General features: G+C 39.3%; 2 protein-coding genes across 3 annotated transcripts; one reads left to right on the top strand and one right to left on the bottom strand.

The window, feature by feature from the left end:
- Positions 1-1,424: 1,424 nt before the first annotated feature.
- Positions 1,425-15,436, top strand: LOC6582070 (circadian locomoter output cycles protein kaput). 2 transcript variants are annotated; one of them, XM_002007747.4, is made up of 8 exons: positions 1,425-1,531; positions 7,522-7,861; positions 10,796-10,944; positions 11,027-11,208; positions 11,271-11,487; positions 11,547-11,885; positions 11,948-12,534; positions 12,598-15,436. In XM_002007747.4, exons 2-8 carry the CDS (start codon positions 7,824-7,826, stop codon positions 14,203-14,205), a joined length of 3,120 nt encoding a protein of 1,039 aa, XP_002007783.1. In that variant the 5' UTR covers positions 1,425-1,531; positions 7,522-7,823; the 3' UTR covers positions 14,206-15,436. The 2 variants fall into 2 exon arrangements, with proteins under 2 accessions (XP_002007783.1, XP_032587307.1); XM_032731416.2 differs by having other exon boundaries at positions 10,784-10,944.
- Positions 15,405-18,901, bottom strand: LOC6582069 (protein henna). The gene is made up of 5 exons (XM_002007746.4): positions 18,746-18,901; positions 16,580-17,252; positions 16,068-16,330; positions 15,761-15,990; positions 15,405-15,695 (listed from the first exon to the last, which is right to left on the bottom strand). The coding sequence occupies exons 1-5, from the start codon at positions 18,773-18,775 to the stop codon at positions 15,533-15,535; spliced, it is 1,359 nt and encodes a 452-aa protein (XP_002007782.1). The 5' UTR covers positions 18,776-18,901; the 3' UTR covers positions 15,405-15,532.
- Between the last annotated feature and the right edge of the window lie 1,186 nt (positions 18,902-20,087).

The raw sequence follows: 20,087 nt of genomic DNA, 5'->3' as shown, positions 1-20,087 counted from the left end.
TTTCTTGTAATATATCAGTTTCCTAAAGTTCAGAGTACAAGATTATTATCTTAAATAATTGATTTATGAATGAATTATATAAATGTATTCATCAAATGTTGTTTAGTTGTTTCTTTGAGATCCTCGTCTGTCTCGCTCTCGATCTCATGTATGCTTTTGCTTTGTCTCTCTCTCTTTCTCCAGCCTTACTCTGGGTCTCTCTCTGTCCTTATACATTCTTCTCTATCTCTTTTTTCCCTCTCCTTTCTTTTCCTTTCAAGTTTATCTACCAATCCCTTTCTCTATAATCTGCTTTGTCTGTGATTTTTTTTTATTTTTTTAAGGAAAATCTCTTTCTCTTATTTGTGTTTTGTGTTGTTTTCTCTCTTTTTTTCGTTCTTTTTGTATATTTTTCTTTATTTTCTCTCTCTCTCTTTCTCTCTCATTTTACTTTCTAATATAGTCTCTTATCTTCCCTCTTCTTCATCTGCTTTATCTAGCTGTTTAGTAATTTTTATTGTATAGCTTTACTCAGATTTTGTTTTATAAATAGAAATATATGCATAATAATTAATTAACAATTAAACTGGAATTAAGTCCGTTGCACGTTTACTGAATAAATATGCTTGCCGTCTGACTCGAAGGCAAAGGGTATGATTACTCTGTTAATGCCAATGGCAGCGCATGATAATTAGAGACTTCCGTCTGCCTTAACCTACGCCAAGATCGGCAACAAGACCCGGTGGACCTTGGACTGAGTCAGAAGAGGGGTAGTAGGAAGAGGAAGAAAGAGAGAGAGAGAGAGAAGGGAGAGTGAGAGAGAGAGAGAGAGAGAGAAAGAGAGAGAGAGAGAAGGGAGAGTGAGAGAGAGTTGAAGAAACGTATGCCTATCTACGGTGGCATGCTACAAGCCGCGTGGCATGCGTCCTTGCGCCAAGCATTTGCATGCGAGACTACCCTACGCCTGCCTGATAACTGTTAATGCAGCTGTAAATGTCAGAGATAAAGCAAAAGGCAGCCAGGCAGCGCTGTCCACGATCGTGTGAAAGAGAGAGGGAGAGAGCGCGCAGTTGTAATATTAAATAATAGCCGGGCCGACACGCTCATCAGCGCTAAGGCAGAGAACGTGCTGGCGCATATCGCGTATACGCGCAGTGTGCCAGCAGCGAGTGCCGGCTAAAGCGCCTTGTGTGTGTGTGTGAGCGAGAGAGTGACTGTGTTTGTGTGTGTGTGTTGAGAACGTTTAGCTGTTGTTGTTGTTCGCTCGCAATTTGGTTGCATTTCGTTGCATTTTGTGCTCGCTCGACGCTTATCCACACACACACACACACATACACATATACACACACTCAGCTAGTTGTTGTTGTCTTTTCATTTGTGAGCGCGTCGCAGCTTAGAAATTGCAATTCTCGTGTCGGCAGCGGTTTTTGGGGCCTTTTTCTTTCAGTTAGATTTTGACACGCGCAGCGACAACGAGCCCCAACAACGCGTCTCTCTCTCTCGCTTCATTCGTTCACATACAGTTCAGAGGCGCCACAGCGAGGGCCCAAACGTAATACTTGGCTATATTTATATATACATATATACATATGTGTGTGTGTGTGTGTGTGGATATATATCTGCATTATAACTCGTTTAGCAATGCATTCGCTCTATTCTAATCGTTGTGTCTAACGGACTACTAAACAGCTGTAACTCGATCGTAAATACGTTTTTAGCTCGCCTGATCAACGTGTGTGTGTGTGTGTGCAGGGTGTTTATGTGTGTGAGTCGCTGTTTTGGGTTGCTTCCTGCGCGACTTTTGGTGTTTGCTCAAATTTCCAAAAAACAAAAAAAATGTGCTGAAAACAAAAAACAAATAAATAATCCTATAATCAAATTACCAACACCAAAAAAGTGCTTGAAAACATAAAAAATATATGATAAAACCGAAAAAATATTCAAATTTGCTAAAAAAAAAAAATAAATAAAAAAAGAAAATATTTTTTAAAAATTATAAATTATAAATAAGAAAATATTTAATAAAAGCAGAGAAATTAAAAATTTGCTTAAACATAAAAAATAATGTTTTAAAACTATAAATTAAATTCTACACGCTTGGCTGTTGAATTTTAAGTAAACGAATAAGATTTTGTATTGTGTAATCTTAAAATATTTAAAACAAAAATGCTGAATCAATAAAAAATTTCAAGAAAATATTCAATGTGAAATGTATATATATATATTCCTGTGTGAGGTTATTTAACACTAATAAATAAAATATATGTGAAATTAGCAATAAATATTTATAAAATAAAAAATGGAAAAAAAATAAATAAAATAAAATACTAAATATAAATACTAAACAAACGCAGCAACAGAAAAGTTAATGAAATACATATAAAACAAAAATAGTTTCTATCAAATGAGGAACTTAACTGTTTGATGAATGGTTAGACCCGGGTGGGGGCACGCGAACAAACAGATAAATAGAGAGATTAGAGAGAATTCAATGAGAGCTAATCTAGAGTGCATTCAACCAAAAGTGTTTGACGTATGTCGTGCCCAAAGGTGAGAGCGCGCTAAATGGCGGCTTAAAACGAACGGCGAAAAAACTGTGACTGGACAAACAAATATTGAGAAAAAACGAATAGAACGTTATGCAACACTGGCAACAGGCCTGCACTTACAGAAAACCTGCAGCTTATTATGGGGTTTGGCTAATCAACTTTTAAGATTTGTTATAGTACTTATATACCTTTTTTGTCATTATAAATTTTAATTTTAATAATTTTCAATAAATTAAATTTTGTTATTATTATTATTATTATTATTTTTTTTTTTTTTTTTTTTTTGCAAACATTTGAATTTATATATTTGATTAGAGTTTGAATTTGAAAATCACATAGAAATTGCATTTCATAATTTTTTCTAATAATTTTTACTATAGATATCAAACGAAAATGTCAAGAAAAATCCAAATGTATGATATATTATTAATTTTCTGTTTGTTAATTAATTATTTCAACTTTTATTTGAAATTAAATTCACTGTCAGAGCCGTTTAGTTTAATGTGATTGAGCCGCCGCGTTTGCGGTTTTTCGATTCTCGTTTTTATTTGTATTTTATTTATTTTGCTGTTTGGGGAGGGAGCGCCTTGTCGATGGTTTGAGCAGCGTCTTTATTTTACTTTACTTTTATTATTTTGAAACGTCATCGTCAGCGTTTGAGTCGACTGTCTCACTGAGTGAATGTCAGCTTATGTGTGTGTGTGTGTGTGTGTTTTACCTCATGCGCTTCGCAGTGTGAGTGCGCGTGTGCATTCTGCACTAGTGGCTCTCAGTGTAACTGTGTGTGTGTGTGTGTGTGTGTACGATCATGCGCCAGGCAGCTAAAATGCCAGCGTAAAATCATTTTAATTGACAACTCGCAAATAATAAACAAATATGTTACAACTACTCAGTACACAAGTGTGAGCGAGAGAGCAAGCAATCAAATCTTCTCTTTCTCTTCGTATATATATGTATGTATATATAATTAACTATGTTCACTGCATGGCATTAAATGCAATTTGTCTGCAGCGATCTAACAATCGTCAAGCATTTTGATGGCTCTCAATCAGTATTGATCAATATAAAGAAAGATATGTTTTTAAAGCTGTGTTAAAATATTTAACTATGAATAATCATATATAAATATATATGTATTGACATGCATACATATATGTATATTTTCTAAGTAAAAATAAACATTCGACCGGCTTTTAATAATTTGTAGCTAATGGCCAACTGGCTGCATGCGTCATAAAGCTAAAAAAAAAAAAAAAAAAAAACTACTAGAAAATATTTAGTAATTATTATGGCGAAAAAAAGTAATAAATATAAACTTAAAATTTATATATGCATATATTTAAAAAAATATATATATATTATATAGAATTTTGTATATGTTTAAATAAATATGTATTTAACATTAAATAAATTAAAAATAAAAATTTGAATTTAAATTTAATATAAATATATTTAAACAAATAATTAAATAAAAATAATAAATACAAGAATTAATAAATTAAAAATCGCTTAACAAATTAAAGTTTTCTACTTAATGTGTTTGCTTTAAGAGAAAAATACTCCAAAGTATAATATAAATATTATTCTTAAAAGTCATCGTTAAACTATTATTAATGATGACTTAAAAAAAAGTAAAAGTTAAAAAAAAAACAACGATATAAAGTGAAAGCCTTTTAGTCCAAAGCTGCATCCGCATCAAAAGTGGAGATGAAGTGTCTAGCTAACGCTCGATTAAGTATGAGAAACACGCCGACTCATTTCAATAGATTATAATAAAATATAGTATCAAATATTTATAATACATATCTAGACTTGTCTATAAGTCGGTAAGCAGCTTCACATGGAAATTATCTGAGCGAGCAGAGATCAGCGCGTGTATGAAATGAAAAAGCCCTTAGCTATTATGTCTAGACCGAAGAAGAAAACAAATAAAAAATATATATGTATATATTGTATATGTATATGGAGAAAGCTGGCAAATCAATGAATGACAGACAATTGGCAAAAGATAAAAATAAAAAAAAAAATAGGAAAAATTTAATTAAGTCAAGTTTAAAACAACAACAGCAACAAGCAGAAGAGCGTCCACAATTGAGATGTCGAGTGTGAGAGAGAGAGGAAGAGAGAAAAGCAGTTTGTAATTGAATATGTGTGTATGTGCGAGCGAAACAAAAAATATTACAAAAGTCGCAAAGCTTTGGCAGAAAAAAGGCGGAACGCAGCAAAACAAAACACTGCAAAAGTGCTGTGGGTGCTGGCAGGGCGGCATTATCATCCACAACATACACAAACACAGACACACACACCGACACACCGACACACAGACACACACAGTGATACTATGCTGTAATCGCAATGCAATTAGCGCAGCCAGCAAAAGCTCAAGTTCACTGACAAAGAAATCAAACACTGTCACAAGCAAACACACACAGCCACAGTCACACACTAATACAGCGCTAGAGCAACTATGCGATAATTTGCGCACTGAGCGAAGCTTTAGAAATGCAATCAAATGACGTTCGCTGCCAGCGTGTGAGCGAGTGAGCAACGTAGGCAGACGTTGCACACGTGCTAGAGCGAGCCACAGAAAGCGAGTGAGAGCACGCGTTCTAATGCAAGCGTGTAAGAGAGCAGAGAGCCTAGAGCAGAGAGCACAGAACTTAGTGAGCGCGGCTCGGCAAAACAGAAAGCTTTCTGGCATGAGTAGGTCAGTCAACGATCTTGCGGCTGTAGTTGGCAACCGGCTTTGCAAGCTCTCTGCTTCCGCATTGCAAAAGAGGCAAAGGAACAACAACATCAAAAACAAATACAAAACGTTTATCAATGCCAACTGAGCATAGTATAATAGCAACAACAAAATGTTGTCTAATGGGGGTGGGAACGGGAGACACTCAGCTGTCGCAAGCTCTGCTAACTATTTATTTATTTAGCTTAGCTTGGCTAGATTTATTATGCAATTTTCTTGTTAAGGTGAAGGCGAATGAATTGTGAATAGCTTCTGTGTTGGGTTTACTCTATTTATAGGCAAGTTTAAACTGTATGCCTCATTGAGTTGATGTAACATTTATATGATGTAACATTTATATGGTTGTTTGCCGACATTCAATTTGAGTTAACAGTTTAATTTTTTCCTTCTTTCTCTCTCTCACATAGATGTGTATTTTCTATATAATTATCTGTGTATCTGAATTCCACTCTGTTTCTTTTTATCTCTTTCTGTCTGTCTCTATATATCTTTCTATTTACTTGCCTGTCGTTTTCCATTCTTCCATTCTTCTTCTCTCCCCAACTGCATCTGCAGTTCTTTAAGCTCACAAACTAGATCATTAAGTCATATCAATCATTCGCCTATATAGTTGTCAAATTTGAGCTTTAGTTTCCTTGACCTATGCACCACACTCACCCGCTTTGTAATCTTTGTAATCTTCAGCCACTCCCTCTCTCACAGTCTCAGCCTTCTCTTAGTCTATTGGCCATTGGCAGGCAACAAACCGCACTAATTGCAATTCGAGCTATTAAACAACACGTTGGCAATTATCAGCGGTAACAATTTTGTGTGTGTGTGTGTGTGTATTTTTTTTTTTTAAGCTGGGCAAAACCACACAGCACGTAAGCTGAACCCAACCAGTTGCTAGAGCCGCAGCAACAACAACAGCAACGATTGCTACTTAGGGTTAACCAGCCAACACTTGCAACAACAAGAACTTACCTGTCGCCCAGGTGGAGCTGGAGGCGGAGGTGGGCAAAAGCTGTCGGCGTTGTTGGCTTTGATGTGTATTTAAAATGTTTGTTGTGCTGCAACTGTTGAATACATGTGGGAAATTATGATTCGTTAAATGCTTGGCCGGACAAATGGCTAAACGGATTAATTAAACAGCAGCAGCCAGCACACGCACACACACACACAGATACACAGACAGTTGCATGTGTGTGAGTGCGTTTTAAGCCGCTTGTTTTCAGCTGTTTAAAGCCGTTTGCCGGCAACGCTTTTAATTAAGGCAACAACTTGGCCAGCTGCAAAGCCTGGCAAATGCAAAAACGACTTCGCAACAGCAACACCTTTTCTTTGACATTTTCTTTTGGCCAACGACACACAACCACACACACACACACACTGAAAGCAGTGAAAGTTTTACTCAGCTCGAAGCCCCAGCAATATTTTGCAATTAAGCAAACGATTGTTATGCTGCAGATGCTAAAAAGCGCGAGCAGTTGACTTAAGCCATTAGCATTCAATATATACGGTATATATATATATATATCACCTGGTGGAAAATGTAGTGTCACACACACGCACACCGATACACACGCGCACTCATACACACGCATGATTATGCAATATGTGTGTAAGGCACGGGCAAACGCAGCCAATTGGTTGGCATTTGGTTAGCAGCTGCTATACCCACACTCACACACTCGCACACACACACACACTCACATAGTCTGTCTCTGCACTCATACAACAACAGTTCATTTAAAAGGTTGTTATGGCATTCGCTGTCGCATTTAGTAACAGGCGCAAAATAACGTAGCATACTTTTTAGGGGTTGCAAAGTGCAGCATCTGCCACGGCTGCAATGATTGGCGCTCGGCCGCTGCCCATTGGGCACAGGGCACTAACTGCTGAACATATGCGCAGGCGCAGCAGAGAGTTACGTAATTGCAGCAACAGCAGCAGCAAAGGAAATTTCTTGATGAAGGATGATGCGGCTGCTGCCAACAGCATAACGCTGTGTACAATGCCCTGATGTATGTGTGTGTGTGTGTGTGTGTGTGTGTGTGTGCGGAGAGTGTATGTGTATGTGTGTGCGCATTGTGTCGAGAGCTAATATTCATTGAAAGGCCAGCAGTAGATGTTCAACTGCACTTGTTGCTGACGGTACGCGAAATTCAGCGCATTAAAAATACTAAAATAAAAAAATCAAATATTGAAAACAAATTCATTAAAGTATATCAAAATTAACAAAACAAAATTGTTTTAAATTTCCAACAGCTCAAAGCTAACTGAAAAATAAAGAATACTTACAAAATGTGTGAAATATTTAAACAAATGGAACTCAGCTGCCGTGTGAATGTCACCTAAACGGAAGATTCAAGTTCAATAAAGAAATCTTAAGAAATTAAAAATAAAGAACTATGTAAATATTTAAATTGTGGACTGAACAAATTTTTAGTGCAAAGGTGTTTTGTTTTTTTTTTTTTTTTTTTTGTTCCTTGCATTTCGTAATTAAATTAAAAAATATATAAAAAATATTTAACAACAATCTGGAAGTGGATTATCTAATAAATACGAAAATGGACGACGAAAGCGATGATAAGGATGACACGAAAAGGTGGGTAATAAATATATATTATAAATAAAAAATCATATACATACATATATATGCATTCATGTGAGCTACATCACAAAACTGATGTGGGTGGGCCGCACTGCAATTGACAGTTATGATTTAAAGACGTAGACAAAACAGAAACAACAACAACTGAGGGAAAAACACAACAAAGTGAAACAAACAAGTGGGCATAATTATTTGTGTAACGCCAAAACTAGAATACTCTGTAGAAAAAGCTTTGCATGAGAAGCTTTAGGCGAAAGCTTCAATTTATAAATTCTTCTGCTTCTGTATGATATTATATTTTTAAGGCAGTTCCACTCCATTTTACTTCATATATTTTGATATAACCGAAAAAAAGCTTGATTCTATTTATAGTAATAGCGAAGTTACACAAGATTTGAGAGTTATTTTTTAGGTATACGAGTATATCGATTTTTTGGGATATACTAAATTGTTCAAGATATTTCGAGAATGAACCAAATGTTGTTATACAAAATATAAAGTGATCAATATTATGCTTATATGTGTTTTATATATTTTATAATATATAATATATGTATATGTATAAAATAATATAATATAAATATGGTAAAAAATAGATTTTTGTTTTAGCCATTATGAAATAAATAATTTTTCAAAACTTTAATTTTTATTGTAAAAAAAAAATACAATGGAAGAAAAATATTTGAAAGGAGAAGCCAAAATTTAGCCGACATGTTTTTTAAATATTTAAAAAAAATGTAGGATTACCCTAAAGACGCTTCTACTATATATAAAGAAGAGAACTTTTGCGAATGTAACGTTTTTAGTTCGAATAGGGACGTTTTCCACAAACAGCCTTCTCTAATTCTCCACTTTTAGCTTTTCAAAGAATTTCACAGATATTTCGTTTGCTTCAATTATTTTTTACATCTTAGCTAACTGAATTATTAGTATTACTATAAGTTTTTTTTTTTTAATAATTTCCAGTATTTCCAAACATTATCAGATCTAAATGAAATTTTGCATAAGTTGAGCAGCCTGAAATGTTTGTTAATTCATTTCGTTTCGTTTCTGGTTATATGTTTGCTATGTCATAATCGGCAAGAGCTGCCTTTTCCCACCCTTCTGGCCCCGTTCCACGGCAAAAGACTAAAACACAGACGAAAAAACTGGCTTAGTTGGCAAATTTTGTGCACACTTTGTCCAGGTAATAGACACCTTTAATAATCGAAAGCGAAGTAAAGTCCAATTCCGAACTTTAATTAACTGAAATTTGAGCGTTATTTGTTTTTTGGACATTCACCGAATTCGTTATGTGTCTCTTTTTATATAAAAATATATATAGGCTTATATATATATATTGTAATTATGTTTGATAATAATTGTCTTTTTGTCTTGGATATTGTATAATACTATGTAAGCGCGCTGAGCTTGTCTTGCAATCAAATAAATATCAAATTAGTAACTCTAGAGCAACGAGAAGGGGAAGGGGTGAGCAGAGGCCGAGGCAGACAGCCAAGAATTAGGTTATATGAATATAAATATGTAGGGAAATGCAAACAATAAGAGTATATACATAACATATACAAAACTTATATAGTGCCTCGCTCGCTCTCTTTCTCTCAGTCTCTCTCTCTTTCCCTCTCTCTCATGCAGGAAAGGTCTTTCGACTGGTCTGTGGTTAATGAAAATTGCTTTGAGAATTCATATTTCCGAAAAATTTTGTTGAGCTGCAAATTATGAAAGAAATTGCTTGATAAACAAATAAATAAAATATATACATGCATATTAAATTTTATATAACAATATTTGTAAATATTGTATATATTGACATACATACATAAAGCGATAAGGAAATATCATAACTGAAAATTATATTTATGTGTTGGTGAAGTTAAGGATAGGTAATGGATGGATATCTAGAAGATGTGTATGAAGAAATTTGAATATGTGAATTGTATATATAATCAACAGATAGGCAGAAATTTAAGCTACATACATACCTATATCACATATAAAATCATAGTAGTATATATTCAACAATATTCATAATTCACACGAACTTATCAAAGCAACGTTTAAGCGGAAAGCTGAAACTTTCCCTGATTGGCTAATACGTCAAGTCTGGCAAACACACACAAAAAAAAAAAAAAAAAAGAAGTAAATTGTATCTAAATCCGTTTAATAGACTAACCGAGTGAATAAGAGCTGACTAAGCCAAGGTAACTGCATGCTGTGGCATGAGCTATCCTGTTGGCTTTTTCTTGTCCTCTCTTGCTCAATGGGTTCCAATTCCAGGAATTGACATAAACAACTAGATAGCTAGCTTTCTCTCTCGCTCTCTCTCTCTCTCCCTCTCTCTCTCACTGTCCCATTCCCATTGCATTGCTTCATAAGTTGCTCTGTATGCGTCTCATTTTATTGACACGCAAATGTCAAATGCAAAACTCGATGCCCAAAAATGTTTGCTCTAGCGCAACGAATGCAAAGCGACAATAGAACTGACACACACAAAAAATAGAGAAAGAGAAACCCCGCCCACAGGCTCAGATACAGCCTCAGACACAGTCAGATTCAGAGTCACAGGCACAGTTACAGCTACGCAACCAAATGCAGCCCACACCAACCCAACCCACCCCACTCCACTCCACCCACTCATATCAATTGCCTAAGCATGTGTGTGAGAGCATGTGGGCGGATTTGTCTAATAAACGCCAGACAAAGCATCAAGCGCACCACACACGTGGGCCGAAGGTGAGCAGCTGTTCCTTGTGTGCGTCAGTGTGTGTGTGTGTGTGTGTGTGCGGGGGTTGGCTACTCATGGGAATCCTTTTACAGTTGAGCTAATCTCAGTATGCCTCCCTGCCCTCCCCTTTTATGATTTGCCGTTATCATATATAGTTAATCTTAACATCGTTCTCTTTGGTTAACCCGAAGTCTTCTTTGCAGAAAGTCCCGCAATTTGAGCGAGAAGAAGCGCCGGGATCAGTTCAATTCGCTGGTGAACGATTTGAGTGCATTGATAACCACATCGAATCGCAAAATGGACAAATCCACAGTGCTCAAATCCACAATAGCATTCCTAAAGAATCACAATGGTAAGGACTTGGCAATGAAGATGAAAATCAAGTGGAAAATCTATTGAAAATGTCTCTTTCTTTTCGTTTTGGACCCACGTAGAGGCAACGGACAGATCGAAGGTCTTTGAGATCCAGCCGGAATGGAAGCCCACGTTTCTCACAAATGACGAATTCACGCACCTCATGCTGGAGTCTCTGGATGGCTTCATGATGGTGTTTAGCAGCATGGGCTCCATATTCTATGCGTCGGAGAGCATTACCTCGCAGCTGGGCTACTTGCCGGTAGGTGGCGCCACCTAAGCAAAGGGAAAACCAAAATTCACCTCTATTCTCTGTCCCTTCAGCATGACCTGTACAACATGAGCATCTATGATCTGGCTTACGAAATGGATCACGAGGCCTTGCTGAACATCTTCTTGAATCCCACGCCCGTCATCGAGCCCCGCCAGACGGACATCAGCGCCAGCAACCAGATTACCTTCTACACGCATCTGAAGCGCGGCGGCCTGGAGAAAGTCGATGCCAACTCCTATGAGCTGGTGAAATTCGTGGGCTACTTTCGTAGGTAGTCGAGCAGTCGCACTCGAGCCGAGTTACTTAAACTAAGCTCTTCTCTATAGGCAACGACACCAGCGCCCACTCGGACAGCCCGAGCAACAGCAGTCAGCTGACGTTGCCGCGCATCTTTCAGCAGCATCCGGGCGTTGAGCTGGACAGGAAGCTGGTCTTTGTGGGCACGGGACGCATACAGACGCCGCAGCTGATACGCGAGATGAGCATCATCGATCCCACCAGCAACGAGTTCACCTCGAAGCACAGCATGGAGTGGAAGTTCCTCTTCCTCGACCATCGGGCGCCGCCCATTATCGGGTACATGCCCTTCGAGGTGCTGGGCACCTCGGGCTATGACTACTACCACTTCGACGACCTGGACAGCATTGTGGCCTGCCACGAAGAGTGTAAGCAGAGACAAGATCCACCAGTTAAGTCAAATTCTAATCCCCAACTCTCTCTTCCTCAGTGCGCCAGACGGGCGAGGGCAAGTCCTGCTACTACCGCTTCCTGACCAAGGGCCAGCAGTGGATTTGGCTGCAGACGGACTACTACGTGAGCTACCACCAGTACAACTCGAAGCCGGACTACGTGGTGTGCACGCACAAGGTGGTCAGCCATGCGGAGGTCATCAAGCAGAGCCACAAGGACCGACAGAAGCCCACCAAGCCCCTCAACTCCTCCAGCAGCAGCAAGTGCGCCTCGGCGACGACCACGCTGCGCGACTTTGAGCTGGGCAACCAGAACCTGGACAGCGCGCTGCTCGGCAATACGCTGGCCAGCCTGAGCAACGAGGTGGCCGCCGCCACGTCGCCCACTGTCGACTCGTCGCCCATGTGGTCGACGGGCGCGGCTCCTGCTGCCAGCACCTGCCAGCTGAACTCGGTGAAGACGTCGCGGCCCGCTTCCAGCTACGGCAACATCAGCTCCACGGGCATCTCGCCGAAAGCCAAGCGCAAGTGCTACTTCTACAACAGAGGCAACGAGTCCGACTCCACCTCCATGTCCGCAGATTCTGTGATCAGTCGCCAGTCGCTGATGACGCATGTCAGCTCGGTAAGCAAACAGATTTCACCTGGCTTATGGCTCTATCTCTATCTCTGTTCCTCTACCTTGCAGCAAAGTCAGCGGCATCGTTCGCATCATCAGCAGCAACGGCAGCAGCAGCAGCAGCAACAACAGCAGCATCAGCAACAGCATCCGCAGCAGCAGCAGCAACAACAGCAGCAGCAGCAGCAGCAGCAGCAAAACTCACACTCTCAGCAGCAGCAGCAGCAACAGTTGCAGCATCAACAGCTCACCCAGCACCATCTGCACCAGCAACAGTTGCAGCTGCAGCAGGGCACTGCTGCGCCCAAAATCCTGCCCATGCCGTTGGCAACCACCCAGATTGTCACGAGCAACGCCTGCCAGTTTCCACAGTCCAGCTATCCGCTGACCAGTCCCCAGCTGGTGGCGCCCAGCTTCTTGGAGCCACCGCAGTACCTCGCAGCCATACCCATGCAGCCGGTGATGGCGCCGTTTCCTGTGGCGCCAGTCCTGTCGCCGTTGCCCATGCAGACGCAGTCGGAGCTGCTGCCGGGCGCCGTTGTCATGACCTCCACGCAGAGCCAGCTGCAGGATCAGCTGCAGCGCAAGCACGACGAGCTGCAGAAGCTGATCATGCAGCAGCAGAACGAGCTGCGCATTGTCTCCGAGCAACTGTTGCTGGCGCGCTACACCTATCTGCAGCCCATGATGCCCATGGGCTTCGCTGCCAGCAACATGGCCGTTGCTGCTGCCGCCGTCGAGGGCAACTCAGCCGGCAACCATGTGCAGCGCAACTTCAACTTCAGCGGCAGCAATGCTGTGGAGCCTCAGTTCAATCAGTATGGCTTCGCTTTGAACTCGGAGCAGATGCTCAATCAGCAGGACCAGCAGATGATGATGCAGCAGCAGCAGAATCTGCACAATCAGCAGCAGCACAATCACAGCCTGCAGCAGCAGCAGCCGCAGCAGAGTCAGCAACAGCTGCAGCTGCAACAGAGCCAGACTCAACAGCAACAGCAGCAGCAGCAGCAACAGTTGCAGCTGCAACAGCACAGCCAGAGCAACATATTGTCGCGGGAGGATATTGAGGACATCGATGCCTTCCTCAATCTGTCGCCGCTGCAGTCGCTGAATCAGCTCAACAACAGCAATGCCAACAGCAATGCCAACGCCAGCGGCAACAACAACAATGCCAACAATGCCAGCAATAGCAACAGCAACAGCAACAACAATGGCAACAGCAACAACAGCAACTCCAACACTAACAACAACAACAACAACAACTCGAATGCTCCAGAGAACACAAATGAAGACTCGCTGCTCTCCTACATGCAAATGGCCACCGAGTCGGGCGCCTCGCTCAACTTTCACATGGGCATCAGCGACGACGGCTCCGAGACGCACAGCGAGGACAATAAGTTGATGCGCAGCACCAGCAGCAATCAGCAGCAGCAACAGCAGCAACAGCAACAGCAGCAGCAGCAACTGTTGCAGCCGCAACCTGTAGTGGCGCAGCAACTGTTGCAGACGCAACAGCAGCAGCAACAACAACAAAGCAACTTCTTTGCTGCAAATCCCTTTGGCAGCTCGACCCAGAGTCAGCTGGCAAACGATCTGGAGATCCTGCCATATCCAATCGGGCAGGAGGAAACACAAAGTCTGTTCAGCTCCCCCCACACTGCGAACAGTAGTCAATAGTGCAAGTGGGCGTGGCCTGGCTGAGCTGACCAACCGAAATTCCTTAAAACTTAGCCATAGACAAAGACATAAATATATATAAATATATATAGATAGATATAGCTAGCATATATATGATATATAGATATTTAGTTATTTAGGCAGCTGTATTATATAAATCGTCTCTAAGTCCTACGGCACACGGCTCTCTCTTTAGCGTACATAGACAATAGCCACAACTAGTTGTAGATCTCAACAGACTGAGTATTGCGCTAATCCTTAATTCACTCTAAATCTATATACATCTAAATATTGATTATATTCTATATATAAGCTTTATATTATTCGTACTGTAGGCTCAAGTTCTCAAAAGTTGAGTTTTAGCTTTAGTTTAGTGAAAGATCGTTATAGATAAAAAATAAAAAAAACAAAGCAGCCCAACGTTTGCAATTAAACCAGTAAGTGCCAATGCCGCACACAAGGGATCTCTCAGAATTACATACACACACACACACACACATACATTTCCATGTACATATAGTCAAAAGCAAGTAAAACAAAAGAAAACTTACAAATACCATATCATTCCGTTATACATATATACATCTGGAATATACATACATACATGTGTATATATATGTATATATATATATTATTTTTAAAGACTGCGTCTCGTTTTAAGCTAACGATATACATATCTAGTTGATAAGTCGAAAACTCAGGTTGAGATTGCAACTGAATTATTTGCTGTGAACATATTCAAATATTAAACAAAAAAACAAAAACAAAATACATTATTTTTTGTTCTTATTATTTGATAACTCGAAGTTCTGTTATATACATATATAGAATCTATAGATAAACAGAGCTGTAACTGTATTAAAATCTGTTTCAGTTATGATTTTTTTCTTACTTTGTATTGGATATATCAATGTATAACCTATTCACATTCCCATTCTATGAAAGCTGATAAAGAGCCAAATGCAAAGAGCTTAAATCATAAATAAATATATTTATATAGCATATATGTATATTTACATACATCCATATGAATTGGCTTTCAATTAGTTGTAATTACTACCTGTACATGCCTATACAAACTAGTTAAAAATCCCCCTAAGCCTGTAAAAAATTGTATTCCATAATTCTTGAAGATATGTGTAGATAATTCTATATAAACTATATGTATATAGTATAGATCAATAATTCAAACACACGTGTTGTAATAAACAAGAGGTGAAAAAGAAGAGTATATTATACGTTTTCATACATATATGGTTACAGAGTAGCATAGGTACATATATATTTAGAGAGAGAGTGGGGATTTCTTATACTTAAAGTTCGCAATCTAAACGCGCAGCTTGACAATCGCATTCTGAAGTATTTGGAACTCGGCATTGATGTTGTTCATCAGATTGGAGATTTGATGCTTGGAATCGAGCACCTCCACGCTCTGTGTGTAGGCATTGTAGCGCACGCCGAAGGGGCGGGGAATGGAGTTGGCAAATTTACTGCAAGTAAATTGAAATTTGAGATCGAAATCGAAGTAACTATCATTAATATGATCCCAACTCACATGGTCTTCTCTTTGGCATTCTCGAAGCTGTCGGCCACATAGTAAAGCGGCTGGAATTGTGTAATGGGATATTTGGTAACGCCCGTCACCTCCGGCTCAAAGTCCTTCAGCTGCGGCTTGTCCGTCAGGCAATACTCCAGCTCGCCGTAGGACGAGAGCAGACCAGCGCCAAATGCCTTCAGCTCGCCCTCCTGACGGCACAGGCCGTACTCCACAGTAAACCAGAAGATCTGTATGAACCAAAGTTAATTAGAGAGGGAGTGTGAGAAAGAGAGGGGGAGGGGGGGAAGTAAGTTAGCCAACTTACCGTGGATAGCTTCTCAATGTAGTCATCAGGCGCTCCTAGAGAGGCCAAGCCAATCTCCTGGCAGAACTGCGCAAAGGCTGGATCAGCGAAGAGCGGCACATGGCCCAACAGCTCGTGGCAGACATCCGGCTCGGGTGTGTACATGGGCTTGCTGGGATGCCTAATATACTGGGTGGAGTGGAAGACGCGGAAGGCCAGGCCCGCAAGGAAATCCCGAGAGCTGAGCAAACCAGCCACAGGACGCAGAGTGAAGCCCGTGCAATCTGGCAATGAGGAATCGTAGTTTAATAAGAAGGTAAAAGACTACGTAAAATATACCTTAGATTTACATATAGAGAGAGGGAGAGAGAAAGAGAGAGAGAGAGATCAAAATATATATCAATTTGTCCTAAGGGAATATCAAACATCAAGTCTCTTTCTCTCATAGAGATTAGAATCAGAGCAGTCATAGGCAGACAGCTCGATCTATAGCTCATTCATCAGACCTGGAATATATTCAGTGCTCGACTTACCCCTCAAGAAGTTGGACACGTCCTCCAGCTGGGGAATGTTATCCTCGCGAAAGCCGCAATTGTCGACGAGCAGGGGAAAGACGTGATTGTATTCGCGGCAGGCGTGCGTCTTGTAGAGCTTGGTCAGATTGCGGAAGATGATGCCCCAGGTCTCGATCTCCTCCTTGGTGTAGTCCACGTGGGGCAGCTGCTCGCCGTGCTTGTAGTTGTAGGCGATGTCCGCAAAGTATTTGCGGCGCTTGCGGTACTCGGGATCTGTGAAGCCGGGATGATCGGCGTCCAGCTCGGCGCCGTAGCTCAGGATCTGATTGGCGAAGCGATCCAGATCGCGTATACGGCGTGGAAACCAAGGCACTGCCGTGGCATTGTCCTTGTAGTCGCGCGAGATGATGTTGAAGTAGCTGCACTGCTCCTTCACATCCTCAATGGCCTTGCCCAGGGCCCCGGACTTGCCGTCGCACTCCACAAAGAACTCGTAGCCGGGCACACGGAGCGACGAGCGCGACTCGATGTGCAGCAGGTTGATGTCGTGCTTCTTGAAAATGGCCAGGGTATTGGCCAGGGCGCCGCTGGAAAGGGACGAGTCCTTGGGCGAGAAGAGCAGGCAGGTGTTTTTCGCCTCCCGCATGTCCACGCCCTCCGCTATGTACGCGGAGTCCTCAATGCGCGTTGGCTACAACAACAACAGCAACAACAACCATAAGCGAAGCAGTTAACACGAGTTCTTATCAATTCCTAGACTAATCCATTTGCATAATAGTCTGACTAGGCTATCAGTTAGGCATCAGCAGAAGTGTCCATCAATCAATCAAAACTAATGTTCTATATTATTGCATTCTCTATTCATATATGTATATATTTGTATATGTATATTCCTATGTATATGTTAGATGCGTCTTGGGAATTGCAAACAGATATTAACGTCAGGGAAATTTTATGGCATTGTTTTGTTGTTTTTTATTTTTACAATTTTTTTTTTATTCGCTCGGGTTACAAAGGTTAACATTAAACCAAGATCTAGCTAGATGCATATCGAAGGTTTCCATTCTAACCGCAATGCTCGACTGCAGGGCCAAAGCCTTAAACTGGCTTTTTATTGAGCACATATATATGCATAGAGATATTCTTTTTTAAACTGAGACTTGATTCTTGATGAATATTACAATGTAAGAATCTTGACATCATTTTAGAGATTTGCTTAGACTGAACTCTGAGTGGGAACTTAGGCGCAATTAGGACTTTAGCCAAGTTTAATTTCCAGAACCATTACCGATTCTCTTATATTAATCTATTTAAGCAACAAAAAGCTAGCAATGGCATACATAGGATTTCCTATACAAGTTCTTAAAGAATCTGCTTTTAAAATTTAGTCAAATCATAATTTATTTATATATTCATTCACAATATTCCAAGTTCGCTTTTTCTGCTCTATTATTTCAGCAGCTAAAAATCATAAGTTTCTATATATATAGACTCGATTAATTCAAATCATGTTGAATTCTAGATTGTGAAATTCACTGTAGAACTTTTGTTGTCCTTTTGCAAACAAAAATATTTTTATACTTATGCATATATACATATATTCATTAAATACCAATTTGTTTTTCTAATTTTAATATTCCATAGAAACTAGTTCTAATGGATTCAATATTATTCTCTCTCAAATATTTATAAATATTCATTAAATTTTGTTCAGAATTTACATTTCTTTAAAAGCTGGTTTAGAAACTCCTCACATATATTTAAGATTATATAGATATACCTGTACACCTATTAAATTACTCGCATTTAAAAATCAAAGAAAAACCTATTTAATTTTAGCACTAGTATTAATAATAATTTTAGCACTATAACTAAAGCCAATGTCTAAGACAAGAATTTGAACCCAGATTATCAATTCCAAATTATTATTATTATTTAATAATAAATAATTACAAGTCTTTCCATTTGTATAGAGATTAGCTTGATCTACAAAAAACTTCTATTGTTTTGACTAATTTGAACTTTGATAATTCAATTAAATTCAATTATAGTGAATGCTCTGCATTTGTTTGTCATAGATTTTGATCACTTTGCGTCAACTAATTATTTACGATTTAATTTGAAATGATTTTCACTTTTTATACTGAGTCTATATATAGTAGGGGAATTGCGTAGTGTACGAACCTTATCGAAGGAAACTTGTCGTTGGTACATATTGTACGACTCGATTGACCAAAAAACTATAGCTTATTAGCGAAACGTAACGGAACGGAACGGAACGAAACGAAACGAAACTGAGGCAAACGCACCGCAAAACACACGAGTTAAAACTGATTTGGCTTTTGAGTTATTCAGGCGCTTTTATAGACTCGCACAGTAGCCAGAGTGGCTAATCTCTGTCAACAATAATATCAACAATAACAACCAAAACTGAGTACGGAGAGGGCGATCGGAGATCAGAGCGGAGCAGAACAGAACCGAGCAGAGCATCCACATCGTAGGGTTATCAGCTGAGCTGGCGTCTTCGTATAGATCATTAAGTTGTCTATATGAGCGCGTGAGTACTATGTGCTAGTGGAACATAAATCTTATCATGGAATATGCGCTGCTTGGGGTATTTTTTAATAGTTCAAATTTTGCAAAAAATAAAAAAACTTTATGGGCTATAAAAAAATGATAAAAAAAAAAAAAAACAATATTTAAACTCAATAATCAATATTCTAATGACAAGTTCTAGCCAAACGAGTTCAACGGCATTTCTGCTCAATTATTGGAGGTAAATAAAGTTTAAAATGCGCGCGAAGCTTTCTAAAAACACAGCTCTAGTTTGAGTTCCACAATAATATTTTGATTAGCTCGGCAACCTGTCTTAGGTTTCTCAGCAACTGGCACACGCACACACACACACACACACATACATACATGTAGTGGCTTATCAAGTGAGCAGCAACAACAACGATTGCTGACCCGCCCAACTGCCCCAACAAACTGGCAAAGTGTGCAAAATCAGCTTTCATTCAATCTACGAGGCCTTTTTGTGTGTGTGGAACGTGTTTTGTGGAACGCATCTGCAGTACTCAGCTTTGGCGCCGCACTTGAGTGTGCTTGTACCAGAATCCAATAAGAAAATGCAAAGCTTTGACTTTTGACTGGAAATTAAATTTTATTGCTATCAATAACTATAAATATTAATTAAAAGGAACTATTTTCTTACATAATAAAAAATAGCAATTTATTTTTTATAATTCATTTATTATTAACAATATTAAGTATAAGTAAAATCAGATTAAAATAATAATAAATTTAAAAAAAATATTCTACAAAATAATACAACAAATTGTATTGTATATATAAATTTTTTTATATTTTTAATTTTGTAAAATATTTAATTTATTTATTTAGTATATAACATTTATTTAAATAATAAAATAAAACCCAGGAAATATTTGTACCTAAAGCACAAATGTACCATGATGAAAGCCATCAAATTTGAAGTACTTTTCTGCCTCCATCTCTATCACTATCT

The sequence above is a fragment of the Drosophila mojavensis genome, unplaced genomic scaffold (assembly GCF_018153725.1).
Source record: "Drosophila mojavensis isolate 15081-1352.22 unplaced genomic scaffold, ASM1815372v1 contig_74, whole genome shotgun sequence".
Classification (NCBI taxonomy): domain Eukaryota; kingdom Metazoa; phylum Arthropoda; class Insecta; order Diptera; family Drosophilidae; genus Drosophila; species Drosophila mojavensis.
Note: the sequence above shows the minus strand (reverse complement) of the source record. Positions and strands in the feature narration are given on the sequence as shown.

Coding starts and splice junctions, on each gene's coding strand:
- LOC6582070 (XM_032731416.2), top strand. CDS start 7,824: ATGGACGACGAAAGCGATGATAAGGATGACACGAAAAG. Junction 11,209..11,270: donor CGCAGCTGGGCTACTTGCCG/GTAGGTGGCGCC, acceptor CTGTCCCTTCAG/CATGACCTGTACAACATGAG. Junction 11,886..11,947: donor TGTGGCCTGCCACGAAGAGT/GTAAGCAGAGAC, acceptor TCTCTTCCTCAG/TGCGCCAGACGGGCGAGGGC.
- LOC6582069 (XM_002007746.4), bottom strand. CDS start 18,775: ATGTACCAACGACAAGTTTCCTTCGATAAG. Junction 17,253..18,745: donor GACAAGTTTCCTTCGATAAG/GTTCGTACACTA, acceptor TTGTTGTTGTAG/CCAACGCGCATTGAGGACTC. Junction 15,991..16,067: donor ACATTGAGAAGCTATCCACG/GTAAGTTGGCTA, acceptor TGGTTCATACAG/ATCTTCTGGTTTACTGTGGA.